Below are 16,231 nucleotides of genomic sequence, written 5' to 3'. Positions count from 1 at the left end.
CAAATTGTAGACAAGCGACTTACAGAACACAATACAATACAGGACCAGGACATGGATAATATATATTGCTACATTAGCGACCATAACACCCAGATAAGCAACAGAGCATAAGCAACCAAGTGTTAGGTGCCCTAGTGGTGAGTAAGAAGTAGATGAAACTAAAGTAGGGAGAAGCACAAGAGGGTAGAGGGCCCTGCTCGTAAGAGCTTACATTCTAAAAAGTAGTATGTAGAATGAACAGGAATACAAGTCACAAAACAGATGTGTCCTTACTCAGTTATGATCTCAGCGCGACCTATATTCACTAGAGTAGCACTAAGGTCCACTACTGTACTAAATGCACGAAATTCACAGAAATATTTAAAAGTAGCATAATATTAGGGGACAGTAGCATCATATTAGTGACAAAGTAGCAAAGAGCGTGTAGATTAATCAACATTGCGGTCTATACAGAAGACTGAGGCTAAAATTGGAAAATCATGTCATACTGTAGTTGTTTGTCATGTATGACAAGATTTTTCCATGTTTAGCCGCATTGTTAGTTATATGGATAGACAGCAATGTTAGTAGTCTGAATGCTCTTTTTCACTAATGATTCTACTTTTTGGCTAAATATTATGTTACTTTTTCATTAATTTTGTGCTAATTTTGCAGAAATTAAAGTGTTATTTTCTAGCATATTTTGTATAAATGAAAAGGCACGTTTTGACAGCTTGCACATTACAAATGGCCTATAACATGGTGCACCACTGTATCCAATACTGTGATGAGGGACAGAAGTGTCTTTTACGCAATTTTAGTAAAACTTAGTACGGATGCATTTGTACTTAAAACCACTCTCCGATTATTTAAGAATGACGCTATGGAATTTTCGCTTTCATTTGCCTGACCTCTTGTGTATTTTGCTATTTTTTAAACTGTGTATTGCTCAGTAGTCGAGCACAGGGGTGTTGAGGGCTGTGCCGGGCCTGGGGAAAAGTGTTGTGGTCTAATTGCGGAAGGCGTGGCAACGCCCCCTTAGGATAAAAAAATGAATAATTTTTGCAGCTGCTGGGGGACGCCGTAAGTCCCTCAGCCTGGCACAAAGCCAGGGGAGGGTGCTGTGAGGGTAGAGGGAGGCGGGAGGCAGCGCAACTAGGAGTGGGTGCAACTAGCATTTCATGGAGTGTAGGTGGAATTGCCGAATATTCAGAGGTCAGAGTATTAGGTATAGGCATAATTACCTACTAATGGAAATAGAAAAAAATGATAATTCCCACCCGTTTGTGCTTAAGCTGCCTGGTTTGAACACACTCCCAATTTATGAAAATCACCTATTCATCATAATCAGAGATGCAGACAAATAGAAATAATGGAACCATTCTAACACAGACGCCAAACAAATAAACAAATTAACATATATACACATAAAGATAAAAAGTGGAGAAGAGAGTGCCTCCTAGTGCAGTATTTTCAAAATAATTTATATCCACCACCAGGTGCGTACCTTCATCTATATAGAGGTGATTGCACCTGGTGGTGGATATAAATTATTTTGAAAATACTGCACTAGGAGGCACTCTCTTCTCCACTTTTTATCTTTATAGGATTACATACTGTCGGAACAACAGTTTTTGGGAGATAAAGCAGCCACCCGTGAAAACTTGGGAGTGCATATGTCAAGGATTACTGAAACATTAATCTGACTGATTTTGGACTCAGCGCCATTACCAACATTTGCATAACATATATACATCCCTGTTATGCAGTCTATTTTCCCAGTCTATTTTCCCAAAGTTCTTGTTTCTTATAAACAAAAAAGATTCCCCAAAAGGATAGATTATTATTATCGACCTCTAATGACATCTAACAGATTTTCACCTTTATCCCCGGGACCTAATACTCATTTTTTAGACAGAAAATTACTATACGATTACCCCAGGTAAATAAGAAGTTCACATCCATAGGGAAAAGGGGAAGGGGGGGAATCAAAGTAAGAGCTAGAACAACAAAAAGACTCAAAAAAAAGGTAAAAAGTAAGCTAAATTAAATATTGCAGAATACTGTAGAGAACGAATCAGATCCAATACCCTCTAGCCTTCCAACAGTTAAGATTTTTAATTTAAGTTCATACAACTTATCCAGAGAAGAGACCTCCCTCTTAGAAAAGGGCTTGAAATATGCCCCCACAAATTTTATTAATCCTTTCAATATTTTTGTTTATATACAAAAATTTGTTCGTAAACTTACTGTTAAGAAATTCTTCACTAATCATGAAATTTTTGAAAGGTCCTTTTATTGAAACGTTTAGCGCACTTGTATTGGAGGATATTAATTATTAATTGTGATTAAAAAAAAACACAATTTCAATCTTACCTATAAGAAAGGAAAGCCCATAAAGATTTGAAAAATAATAAGGAATTATAAATTAAACCCACAGATACGGGTGGGGGTATTGTGCTATTAGATGTTAAAGACTATGATAATGAGGTATATCGTCAATTGAATGACCTTAATACATATACAAATTTAAAGGGGCTACCCTACAAAGCCCACATTACTTAAACTTAAAAACCTTATTGAAAAATACCTAAAAAAGGGACCTTAACTCCAAAAGAGGCAAACACCCCACTACACCAGTAATATACTTGTTGCCCAAACTTATCAATCCCCCGAGCAGGCCTATTATTTCAGGGTCTATTTGTCAAATCTTTCAGAATATATTGACTTTCATCTTCAACCGCTTGTTATCCTTAATAAATCACATCTTTAAGGATACAAAGGATTTTTTATTGCATTAGAACAAATTAAGTGGGAAGATGGTTTTTTGCTTGTTAGAGCCAATGTAGGGTCTTTTTATACTATTATAAATCATAATATTGGGATCGAAGCCACTAAATATTTTTAGAAAGATCTAATATTCATAGAGACCTTTAAAGTTTTATTCTGGAAGGAATTTACTTTATTTTGTCTAATAACTTTATCTTATTTAAGGACGATCTTTTCCTTCAAAAGAACGGCACTGCGATGGGCACCAGGTTCACTCCAAGCTATGCCAACCTCTTTATGAGTCAGTGGGAGCTTGACGGGGTTGTGGCGAGTTCAGAGCGGGCCTGGTGACCTAAGATATATAGATGATATGTTTTTTATTTGGAAGGATAGGAGACAAAGTCTCAATAATTTTTGCCAGCACCTTAAAAACGATAGAAAAATCCAACTTACTTTCGAAATAAGCGGTGCCTCTGTAAATTTTCTAGATACAACAGTATATATTAATGATGGCCACATACAAACAAAAAATTACACCAAGCCCATCGATTCAGGTACATACTGTATATTGGGGGCAATAGTTGCCATCATGACAACGGGTTAAATTCCATACCTGGAGGCTAGTTAAAATGATTGAAAATAAATTGTATGGATAATCAGGTCTTTTTAACCCAAGCCAACGAAATTAAAAATAAATTTAAGATATGTGGTTAGAATCAATCTAGAATAGAAGAATATTCTATACTATAAAAGAAATGAATAGAAATTAGTTACCTAAAGAGAAAAAAAACCAAAGAGAAGGACGAAAGATTCCAATGGGCATTTATAACAGAATATAACAAACAATATAGAGTTATTGAAAAGATCATAAATAGCACTGGAGTCTTAAAAAAGACCCAGTGATTGGCTTAGCCATTCCAGATAAACCTGTTCACATATATAGAAAGGCCCCAAATTTACGATCTAAGCTAGTAGCAAGTGCACTTCCCACTACGAATAGCCCCACAACCATTATTTCAAAAGGTTTTTTATAGGTGTGGGAGTTGTCAGGGTTGTAGGTAGATTAAAGGAGAAGGGAGTAGTAAAATCGATAATATTAATATTAATGGGAACAATATTTTAATCAAAGATTTTGTTACGTGTAACAGCTGTAATGTAGTAAGTGCCATTCAATGCAGCTGTAAAATATTTTACATTGGACGCACATCTAGACCTCTCAAAGTCCGTATGGGAGAACACTTCAGAAACATTAAAAAGGGATTAGATACCCATGCCCTCTCCTCACATTTTAAAGATGTACACAAATGCTCCCACATAGATATTGTGGGTTTTTATGGTATCAAAGTAGTGAAGGGCAATAAAATAAATAATGAAACCTTCTTTCCTAGCAAAGGCTGAGATGCAATGTATAGATTTATTTAATACATTGATTCCTAATGGTCTTAACCACTTAACTGACAATTTTTTTTCCAAAAACCGCTCCAAAGTTGTAATTTTTTTTGTGAGTGAATTAGGTGAGGCACATCCATTTTAACTTATCCAAAATGGTTTCATAAAAAAAAGTTTTTTGTAAAAATAATCATTTTTTAAAATAATTGAACATCGGAAAGACCATTGGAACATCGTAAACATCGCAACGTTTATTTATAGACCGGATACAGGAACCAGGTATGTCAGGGGCGTTAGGGGGAGGTTAAACTTACTTTTCCCCAGCGACTGCTCAGTTCTGCAGGCGCTGGGTAGGGGGTCCTGCTTGCTGACCGATCAGCAGTGATCGGCAGCACAGCAGACAGAGGGGGAGAGGGTGCTGGCAAGCAGAGGGACCAGACGGTCCGTCTGAGAGCAGCAGTTGTGAAAAGATTCTCTTCCTGCAGCCGCCCTTAAATTTATCTGTCTTGATGAAATTTTGACGTCCATTACAGATAAATAACTGCCTGGTGTGGACAGAAAATTACGTTCATGCCAGGCAAGTGGTAAATAAAGATTTTGAGGTTAAATGGTTCTTATAATATCTTTACAGTGTACTCTATATATCCATTTATATATTTATTATTTTATCTGTATTTAATTATTTTCCCTTCATATAAACTCTTTAAATCTGATTCATTCAGAGGTCAATATCTGTGATGATGGAGTTTAGGACAATTTTTATTCTGAAAATGGACATACCAATTCCTGGGACCTTTTAATTATGAAGACATCCAAAAAAGTTACTCAATCCACGATGGCCATTTATAGACAAAGATCTTGGAAAATTTTAAAGATATTTTATTTTATTGCAATTATGCATGTATTTTTAACTGCTTGTTTTGTGTATATTGTAATTAGGGGTGAGCGGGTTCGGATTTCTGAAATCCGAACCCCCCCGAGCCCCCCCGATCCGAGTCCGATCCGAGTCAGGCTCGACTTTTCCCGCCTGACTCGGATCTGACATCGAGGCAAAACGTCATCATCCCGCCTTCCGAGTCTCGCGGGTTTTGGATCCTATATAAGGTACCCGCGTCGGCGCCATTTTCTCACTCGGCTGTGGACAGTGAAGAGGGAGGGTGGGAGTTAGTGCTGTGTAGTGTAGTGTAGTGTAGTGCTGCTGTTGTCCACTACTTCAAAGTCCATAGGGGCTGGCTGTGTTGTGCTGTGCTGCTGTTGTTAATAGGGGCTGTGTCCACTACTTCAAAGTCCATAGGGGCTGGCTGGACTGTGTTGTGCAGTCAGTTCTCCATAGGGGCTGTGTCCACTCCAAAGTCCTGTGCAGTGTCCCAGTCCTAAAGGGGTGCTGTAGTGTTGTCCAGGGGGTACTCTGTCCATCAGGGGTGCTCCCCCCAAGTGCTAAAAAAATAATATATTTTCTGTGTTTGTGAATTGTGTGCGCAGTAGCCGCACGTGCATCAACAAAGTAGTGCCAAGCGTGCGCCTGTGTCATAAGTAAAGGGCCAGCTGGCTTGACCGTTAAAGGGTGCTGTAACCCCTGAAAGTACACTCCAGTCCAAACCTAAAAAAAAATTATTTTCTGTGTTTGTGAATTGTGTGCGCAGTAGCCGCACGTGCATCAACAAAGTAGTGCCAAGCGTGCGCCTGTGTCATAAGTAAAGGGCCAGCTGGCTTGACCGTTAAAGGGTGCTGTAACCCCCGAAAGTACACTCCAGTCCAAACCAAAAAAAAAATTATTTTCTGTGTTTGTGAATTGTGTGCGCAGTAGCCGCACGTGCATCAACAAAGTAGTGCCAAGCGTGCGCCTGTGTCATAAGTAAAGGGCCGGCTGGCTTGATCGTTAAGGGTGCTGTAACCCCCGAAAGTACACTCCAGTCCAAACCAAAAAAAAAATTATTTTCTGTGTTTGTGAATTGTGTGCGCAGTAGCCGCACGTGCATCAACAAAGTAGTGCCAAACGTGCGCCTGTGTCATAAGTAAAGGGCCGGCTGGCTTGACCGTTAAGGGTGCTGTAACCCCCGAAAGTACACTCCAGTCCAAACCAAAAAAAAAATTATTTTCTGTGTTTGTGAATTGTGTGCGCAGTAGCCGCACGTGCATCAACAAAGTAGTGCCAAACGTGCGCCTGTGTCATAAGTAAAGGGCCGGCTGGCTTGACCGTTAAGGGTGCTGTAACCCCCGAAAGTACACTCCAGTCCAAACCTAAAAAAAAATTATTTTCTGTGTTTGTGAATTGTGTGCGCAGTAGCCGCACGTGCATCAACAAAGTAGTGCCAAGCGTGCGCCTGTGTCATAAGTAAAGGGCCAGCTGGCTTGACCGTTAAAGGGTGCTGTAACCCCCGAAAGTACACTCCAGTCCAAACCAAAAAAAAATTATTTTCTGTGTTTGTGAATTGTGTGCGCAGTAGCCGCACGTGCATCAACAAAGTAGTGCCAAGCGTGCGCCTGTGTCATAAGTAAAGGGCCGGCTGGCTTGACCGTTAAGGGTGCTGTAACCCCTGAAAGTACACTCCAGTCCAAACCTAAAAAAAAATTATTTTCTGTGTTTGTGAATTGTGTGCGCAGTAGCCGCACGTGCATCAACAAAGTAGTGCCAAGCGTGCGCCTGTGTCATAAGTAAAGGGCCAGCTGGCTTGACCGTTAAAGGGTGCTGTAACCCCCGAAAGTACACTCCAGTCCAAACCAAAAAAAAATTATTTTCTGTGTTTGTGAATTGTGTGCGCAGTAGCCGCACGTGCATCAACAAAGTAGTGCCAAGCGTGCGCCTGTGTCATAAGTAAAGGGCCGGCTGGCTTGACCGTTAAGGGTGGTGTAACCCCTGAAAGTACACTCCAGTCCAAACCTAAAAAAAAATTATTTTCTGTGTTTGTGAATTGTGTGCGCAGTAGCCGCACGTGCATCAACAAAGTAGTGCCAAGCGTGCGCCTGTGTCATAAGTAAAGGGCCGGCTGGCTTGACCGTTAAGGGTGCTGTAACCCCCGAAAGTACACTCCAGTCCAAACCAAAAAAAAAATTATTTTCTGTGTTTGTGAATTGTGTGCGCAGTAGCCGCACGTGCATCAACAAAGTAGTGCCAAGCGTGCGCCTGTGTCATAAGTAAAGGGCCGGCTGGCTTGACCGTTAAGGGTGCTGTAACCCCCGAAAGTACACTCCAGTCCAAACCAAAAAAAAAATTATTTTCTGTGTTTGTGAATTGTGTGCGCAGTAGCCGCACGTGCATCAACAAAGTAGTGCCAAGCGTGCGCCTGTGTCATAAGTAAAGGGCCGGCTGGCTTGACCGTTAAGGGTGCTGTAACCCCCGAAAGTACACTCCAGTCCAAATCTAAAAAAAAATTATTTTCTGTGTTTGTGAATTGTGTGCGCAGTAGCCGCACGTGCATCAACAAAGTAGTGCCAAGCGTGCGCCTGTGTCATAAGTAAAGGGCCGGCTGGCTTGACCGTTAAAGGGTGCTGTAACCTCCGAAAGTACACTCCAGTCCAAACCAAAAAAAAATTATTTTCTGTGTTTGTGAATTGTGTGCGCAGTAGCCGCACGTGCATCAACAAAGTAGTGCCAAGCGTGCGCCTGTGTCATAAGTAAAGGGCCGGCTGGCTTGACCGTTAAGGGTGCTGTAACCCCCGAAAGTACACTCCAGTCCAAACCTAAAAAAAAATTATTTTCTGTGTTTGTGAATTGTGTGCGCAGTAGCCGCACGTGCATCAACAAAGTAGTGCCAAGAGTGCGCCTGTGTCATAAGTAAAGGGCCGGCTGGCTTGACCGTTAAAGGGTGCTGTAACCCCCGAAAGTACACTCCAGTCCAAACCAAAAAAAAATTATTTTCTGTGTTTGTGAATTGTGTGCGCAGTAGCCGCACGTGCATCAACAAAGTAGTGCCAAGCGTGCGCCTGTGTCATAAGTAAAGGGCCGGCTGGCTTGACCGTTAAAGGGTGCTGTAACCCCCGAAAGTACACTCCAGTCCAAACCAAAAAAAAATTATTTTCTGTGTTTGTGAATTGTGTGCGCAGTAGCCGCACGTGCATCAACAAAGTAGTGCCAAGAGTGCGCCTGTGTCATAAGTAAAGGGCCGGCTGGCTTGACCGTTAAAGGGTGCTGTAACCCACAAAGTACACTCCAGTCCAAACCAAAAAAAAAATTATTTTCTGTGTTTAGCCGCACGTATATATCAAATCGATATAACATAAATGGAGGACCAAACTTTCTCCGATAAAAATAAAATAGAGAAAGATCAAGAACCACTTCCTCCTAGTGCTGAAGCTGCTGCCACTAGTCATGACATAGACGATAACATGCCATCAACGTCGTCTGCCAAGGCCGATGCCCAATGTCATAGTAGAGGGCACATACAATCCCAAATGGCAAAGTTCAGGAAAATGACCTTGAAAAAGACATTTAAATCAGCTGAAGAGAAACGTAAACTTGCCAATATGCCATTTACGACACGGAGTGGCAAGGAACGGCTAAGGTCGATCCCTAGTATGTTCATGACTAGTGGTTCAGCTTCACATGACGATGGAAGCACTCCTCCCACTAAAAAAATCAAAAGAGTTAAGCTGGCAAAAGCACAGCGAAGAACTGTGCTTTCTAAGAAGATATCACAAATCCCCAAGGAGAGTCCAAGTGTGGTGGTGGTTGCGATGCCTGACCTTCCCAGCACTGGACGGGAAGAGGTGGCTCTTTCCACCATTTGCACGCCCCCTGCAAGTGCTGAAAGGAGCACCCACAGTCCACTTGCTGATATGCAAATTGAAGATGTCACTGTTGAAGTACAACAGGATGAGGATACTGGTGTAGCTGGCGCTGAGGAGGAAGTTGGCGAGGAGGATTCTGATGGTGATGTGGTTTGTTTAAATCAGGCTCCGGGGGAGACAGTTGTTGTCCGTGGGATGAAAAAGCCCATCACGGTCATGCCTGGGCAGAAGACCAAACATTCCACCTCTTTGGTCTGGCAATATTTCTATCCAAATCCGGACAACAACTGTCTTGCCATATGTACCATATGTAAAGGTGAAATAAGTAGGGGTAGGGACGTCAACCACCTAGGAACATCCTCCCTTATACGGCACCTGCAGCGCGTTCATAAAAAGTTACTGTCAAGTTCAGAAACTTTGGCTCAGACCGTAAGCAGTCCAGGGACACCTAAATCCCGTTGTCCTGTTGTATCCAAGCGCCTGCAAACCACACCGTCAACTCCCTCCTCGTCAATTTCCTCCTTAGTCAGGATCGGAAGTAGTCCTGCAGGCCATATCACTGGCATGACTGACTCTCCTATCCGGGATTCCTCCGGAGGATCCTGCATTGCTACGCCTACTGCTGCCGCTGCTGCTGTTGCTGCTGCTGCTGGGAGTCGTTCATCATCCCAGAGAGGAAGTAGGAACACCACTACTTTTACTAAACAATTGACCCTCCAACAGTCCTTAGCGAGGAGGATGAAGTACGACAGCAGTCATCCTGAAGCAAAACGTATAACTGAGGCCTTGACTGCTATGTTGGTGTTAGACGTGCGTCCGGTATCCGCCATTAGTGCAGTGGGATTTAGACAATTGATGGAGGTAGTGTGTCCCCGGTTCCAAATCCCGTCTAGATTCCACTTCACTAGGCAGGCGATACCGAGACTGTACAGAAACGTCAGAAAAAGTGTCCTCAGTGTCCTGAAAAATGCCGTTGTACACAATGTCCACTTAACCACGGACATGTGGACAAGTGGAACAGGGCAGACTAAGGACTATATGACTGTGACAGCCCACTGGGTAGATGTATCACCTTACGCAGCAACAGCAGCAGCGTCACCAGTAGCAGCATCTCAGAAACGCCAGCTCGTTACAAGGCAGGCTACGCTGTGTATCACCGGTTTCAGTAAGAGGCACACCGCCGACAACCTCTTAGAGAAACTGAGGGAAATCATCGCCCAGTGGCTTACCCCACTTAGACTCTCCTGGGGATTTGTGATATCTGACAACGCCACCAATATTGTGCGGGCATTACATCTGGGCAAATTCCAGCACGTCCCATGTTTTGCTCACACAATAAACTTGGTGGTGCAGAATTTTCTGAAAAGCGACAGGGGCGTGCAGGAGACGCTTTGGGTGGCCCGAAAAATTTCTGGCCACTTTCGCCATTCAGCGACTGCGTGCCGAAGACTGGAGCGCCAGCAAACACTCTTGAACCTGCCCCGCCATCACCTGAAGCAAGAGGTTGTGACGCGGTGGAACTCAACCCTCTATATGCTTCAGAGGATGGAGGAGCAGCAAAAGGCCATACAAGCCTATACATCCACCTATGACATAGGCAAAGGAGGGGGTATGCACCTGACTCAAGCGCAGTGGAGAATGATTTCCGTGTTGTGCAAGGTTCTTCAGCCCTTCGAACTTGCCACACGTGAAGTCAGTTCAGACACTGCCAGCTTGAGTCAGGTCATTCCCCTCATCAGGCTTTTGCAGAAGCAGCTGGAGAAAGTGAAGGAGGAGCTAAGACGGAGCGATTCCGCTCGGCATGTGGGACTTGTGGATGAAGCCCTTCATTCGCTTTGCCAGGATTCCAGGGTGGTCAATCTGTTGAAATCAGACCACTACATTTTGGCCACCGTGCTCGATCCTAGGTTTAAAGCCTATGTGGTGTCTCTCTTTCCGGCCGACACAAGCCTGCAGAGGTGCAAAGACCTGCTGGTGAACACACTGTCAGCTGAAGCGGAACGTGACACGTCAACGGCTCCTTCTTCATTTTCTCCCGCAACTGGGGCTGCCAGGAAAAAACTTAGGTATCCTAAGCAACCCGCTGGCGGTGATGCAGGGCAGGCAGGACCAAGTTTGGACATCTGGTCCGGACTGAAGGACCTGGCAACAATTTCTGACATGTCTACTGTCACTGCATATGATACTGTCACCATTGACAGAATGGTGGAGGATTACATCGGTGACAGCATCCAAGTAGGCATGTCAGACAGTCCATACCTGTACTGGCAGGAAAAAGAGGCAATTTGGAGGCCCCTGTACAAACTGGCTCTATTTTACCTGAGTTGCCCCCCCTCCAGTGTGTACTCCGAAAGAGTGTTTAGTGCAGCCGGGAACCTTGTCAGCGAAAGGCGTAGGAGGTTGCTTCCACAGAATGTGGAGAAGATGATGTTCATCAAAATGAATTATCAGCTCTTCCAGGGAGACCAGCCTCCAGAACGTACAGAGGGACCTGTGGTGGTGGATTCAAGTGGGGACGAGTTAATACTTTGTGAGGATGAGGATGTACACACTGAAGAGGGTGAGGAATCGGTGGATGAGGAGGATGAGGATGACATCTTGCCTCCGTAGAGCCAGTTTGTGCAGGGACACATTAATTGCCAGCTTGTTTTGTGGGGGCCCAAACGAACCAATCATTTCAGCCACAGTTGTGTGGCAGACCCTGGCGCTGAAATGATTGATTTGTTAAAGTGTGCATGTCCTGTTTATACAACATAAGGGTGGGTGGGAGGGCCCAAGGACAATTCCATCTTGCACCTCTTTTTTTCTTTGCATTATGTACAGTTTGGGGCCTAGTTTTTCTAACTGCCATCCTGTCTGCCACTGCAGTGTCACTCCTAGATGGGTCACGTGTTTGTGCCGCCCACTCGTGTCGCTTAGCATAGTCATCCAGCTACCTCGGTGCAACCTTTTGGACATAAAAACACTATTGTGAGGTGTGAGGTGTTCAGAATAGACTGGAAATTAGTGGAAATTAAGGTTATTGAGGTTAATAATAGCATAGGAGCAGAAAAACCTACAAATTCTGTGATTTTAGCTGTTTTTATGCTTTTTTTCAAAAAAATACAGATCCAAAACACAAAACCCAGAACCCAAAACACGGAAGGGTGGTTTTGGCAAAACCAATCCAGATCCAAAACACGAAGAAAGATCCAGATCCAAAACCAAAACACAAAACACGAAAAGTGGCCGGTGCACACCCCTAATTGTAATATGTTTGTTTAAATTTTGATCTTCGATGTATATTTGTTGTCTTCCCTCCTAGTCTGCAGTCCTTTCCGGGAGATGACACGCACAGGTCACTTCCGGCAATGACGCACATCCGGTGTTACCGTTATGTGGGTTCTCGTTTTTTTACAACATGTGGAGAACGCTACTTCCAGTTTCGGTGGGTGACACATGGATGTCGCTTCCAGGGAAGTTTCGTGTAATTGATCTTGGAAAGCTTATTTTGGAATCTTGGGTATTTATTTATACTTAGTTATTATATGCTTTATATATATATATATATATATTTATTGCCTGTAACGCGGTTTTACTGAAGTTTTTCTATTTGCATTATCCAATGTCATTTCCTGTTACCAGATGATTGTCTATCAGAGGTATAAATACCCTTTTGCTCCATACCTTCACTATGTCTTGACAAAACGCGTTGACTACATGGAGGTATGAATTTATCTTTTGATCCTCATTTTACCAGAGAGGTATGTTGACCCTTTGATTGTCCGGGTTCTATCATTTTTTGGTCCAATTCAGCTACCTCTTCATTATTATTTTTGCAATTTTTTGTTTACAAATTTTATCAGCTTGCACTGAGTTTTTATGTTACATTATATGTACAAATAAATCTTGGACATTATTATTATTGGAGACTACTACATATTTTTAAAGACTTATAATTTTATACGGCGGAGTGATTAGAGTCTATGAGGATTGTCACCTGTGCAAAGATCTATATAGTTTCCCACGTGAGAAACCATGATTTCTACATCACCAATATGAGGATAAATGCACACAAAGAAACCTTGATATAAATTCTACTGATTGCGACATTGTGAGTGTGGTACGTCCCTTTGAATCCTTCACAATTACTAAATACACCTTTATATATATGACTACTTTATCTTTTATGTGAGTGATGGTACACTCCTTTTAATTGGTCCTGGTGTGGATATCATGAGGTGTTGGTGTGTGAGTAGGATACGTACCCATCTCTACCCTAAGATCTATCTCAATTTCTCCTAATTTTTTTGGTGGAAATATTTATGAATAAACCTCTTATAAAACAGCCCGTGTTTTTATGTTTTTTCCATATGTACTTTCTCCACATACGTTATAATGAGGATTGAAAACTTATAAACATCCAGTGGAAGAGAAACAAGAACGTTGGGAAAATAGACTACATAACAGGGAATTATATATGTTAATTTGTTTAGCACCTGTGTCAGAACGACTCCATTATTTCTATTTGTCTCCATAATTACCTACTAGTATAGGCATACTTGTCTACTCTCCCAGAACATCCAGGAGACTCCATAATCTTGGGTGGCTCTTCCAGATGCCATCCACTGGCCCTCCACTTCCCAAGTGAAGAGGGCGATCCAGGCGGTAGATGACGTGATTCATGCTGAATCGGGCTATCCTGTCCCACCCTGCCGGCTTCATGATTCCAGATGAATGCATGCAACTCTGAATATTCCCCATTTATTTCCCAGCATGAAATCCAGCTGCATCATGAATCAGCCCCATATTGTTCAATTGTATATATGTAATGGTTGATGGAAGTCATAGTTTCTTGGGACAATCCCTGAATGCAATGCCTGCGACTTGACCACTAGGACTGCATTTTGTGCATTTACAAAGCCAGGAAACTGCTACTGGGATTTCCAGAAGTTCATACAAAAGATATTTCTTGGTTGCAATAATAAAGCAAAGGCATTGTATACATATTAGCATTATTTAAAATATCCATTTTAAAGTGACCAGAGAGGTTATTTAACTTGGTAGAGGGGAGCAGGTACATATTCCTTTACACAACCCAAACACACAATTATTAACTTGCTCTAAATAGCTGTCAGGTAGTTCTAACTCCTGATGTGGAAAAAACAAACAAAAACAGGAAATCACATGTGTGTATTACATATACGAATAAAAGGAGCCGTGAGAGGTAACGTTACAATTTTTCATTATTTACAGTTTATGCTACAACATAACAAGTGCATACTTATACCCTTTTCACACAGAATGGACTCTGACTCTGAGCTGGCCAGTCCATCCGGGTTACCAAATTTTCTGTATACCAGTCCAGTGTCGCCCTGAAAACATGACAGGTGGCATTGTCATCCTGATAAAAACATTTGTTGTTTCCGTAGAACTGCAAGTGCATGGCCTCCCTACAAAGTGTTCTTGTCCAAACCGCCACATTAGTGGCCATTTGGAACTTGTGTGCAATGGTATGCATGGTATATATTTCAATTGCACGAGGGTGTCCAATCACTTTTGTCTACATGGTGTAGTTACAGTCTGCAATAATGGCCAGTCTTATTTCGGGAGGAGAAGAGCAGAATTTATGGCTGAGAGCTAAAATTCGGCACAAATACTTACGCAGGAGCGTGATATTTATGCACACTTCAGCGCTTCCAATCTACCAATGAGGTTCCTTGATCATAACCCCGTATAAAGTAACCCAGGACCCCACTTTCTTACCGCAGTCTGTCTAAGAACTAGGAAAACCCCAGTTTATGACCAGGGGTGCGGACCCGAGTCAGAAAACCCGGGCTGAACCATTTACACCAACACACGATCTGGGTTTTTCCCGGATACTTGCCTCGGTGAGAAAGGGGTATAAATACAGTAACATACATGAACAGTACCAATACAGTAGGTGGTAGCATTAAAGAAATCCTACCTCTCCTCCTTGGTGAGATTTGTAAGAGCAGATGCTCTTCTGGATAAAATAAAACTGAAACATAGAAGAATAGATGGTGATCAAGTTTAAACATAGTATCCTACATTTCATGTAAATAATTTTTTTCTTATTGTAATCAATTTAATTTAACATAAACATTTATTAACATGTCTTTTGAACAGTTGTTAATCCAAATAAAGTTTATTTTAAATTTGTGTATCTATTTTAACCCTTTTGATATAGAGAGCATATGTCTTAAGAACCTATATCCATTATACCTGGACCACTGGGGAGCAGGTATTTTTGAAAGTAGCTACATTATCAAAAGCAGTCTGATTCTCTAACTTCCCAAACGTTCTACGCTGGTGAAGTGAGTAACCGAGGAGATGATTGCTGCCAATAATTAGCTTGCAAGCATTTGACAACTGATGTTATCCAAAGAATTAGTTTTGCCCGAGAAGAAGATGCCATGGATCCATGGGCCTGTTTCACTATGGATCGCTATTGCGATTGCAGCTGCAATTACGCATGTAGATCTGCTGCGAAAATATGCTAATGTTTGCAATCGCAAAGCCAGCATAGAGGCTCCCACTACCGCTATCTAATATCTGTAATACCTTGCATTCCTGCTTATACATCGGTACCATCAGACCCTCACGCAGAATTACAGCAGGTCTGACCTTACTCAGAAATTGCAACTGTCATAGCACGCAGGGAGTACTCAAACCGCGTATGCCGTCGCAGTGGCTAATTTATGCACGCCCAGGAAACGGCATTCAAACGGACAGGCACGCCTGCGTTTCTCCAACCACTTACCTGTCCCTATATCTGCGATGGCTTTGTATCTGCGTAAGTGATCGCAGTGCGATCGCATGCTAACTCACGCACGTGCACAGCGGTGCATACGCATGCGCTGTACGCACCATCGGCCGATCGGCGTACGCTGATGCAATTGCGATCCGTAATGAATCGGGCACCATATCAATAATGAGAAAAGTGACCTATTGTTTAAAAGTTATCACTGCTCTCTAAAACGTTTCAACTACATGACCAAAAATATATAAATTAAATTAACCAGGTCAAAGTTTCTCTAACACCCTATTTACACCATGTTGAAAATATATGTAGTCTATTGTGTTCTCAGTCATAGTGATACATACTGAAGCATCTACAACTTTTCAGATCTCTTCACAGTGCTATATAGAGAGGGAATGATAAAGGTAATTTTCCATACACTGTATTTCATGAGTTGAGTTGATGGCCAATGGGTGGAAGGGATATGGGCACTAAAAAATTTCTCAAAATCTGTGACCAGCATCCTCAATTTAACCAAAGAAAGAAAGGGGAGAGAGCGCTGGTGTAAGACAAAACATCATTTACTTAGTAATAACAATCTATATATATATATATATATGTGAC

General features: G+C 42.2%; 1 protein-coding gene across 1 annotated transcript in view; it reads right to left on the bottom strand.

Annotated features, from left to right (window-relative positions):
* LOC148508168 (amine oxidase [flavin-containing] A-like) overlaps nucleotides 1–16,231 on the bottom strand; it is a 126,430-nt gene that overhangs the window by 28,228 nt on the left and 81,971 nt on the right. Inside the window, exon 10 of the mRNA XM_088444906.1 lies at nucleotides 14,813–14,866. Within this exon, the coding sequence (XP_088301032.1) occupies nucleotides 14,813–14,866 (54 nt within the window). The remainder of the gene's footprint in view (nucleotides 1–14,812; nucleotides 14,867–16,231) is intronic.

Source organism: Taudactylus pleione, unplaced genomic scaffold (assembly GCF_031769625.1).
Source record: "Taudactylus pleione unplaced genomic scaffold, aTauple2 ptg000374l, whole genome shotgun sequence".
NCBI lineage: Eukaryota > Metazoa > Chordata > Amphibia > Anura > Myobatrachidae > Taudactylus > Taudactylus pleione.
Note: the sequence above shows the minus strand (reverse complement) of the source record. Positions and strands in the feature narration are given on the sequence as shown.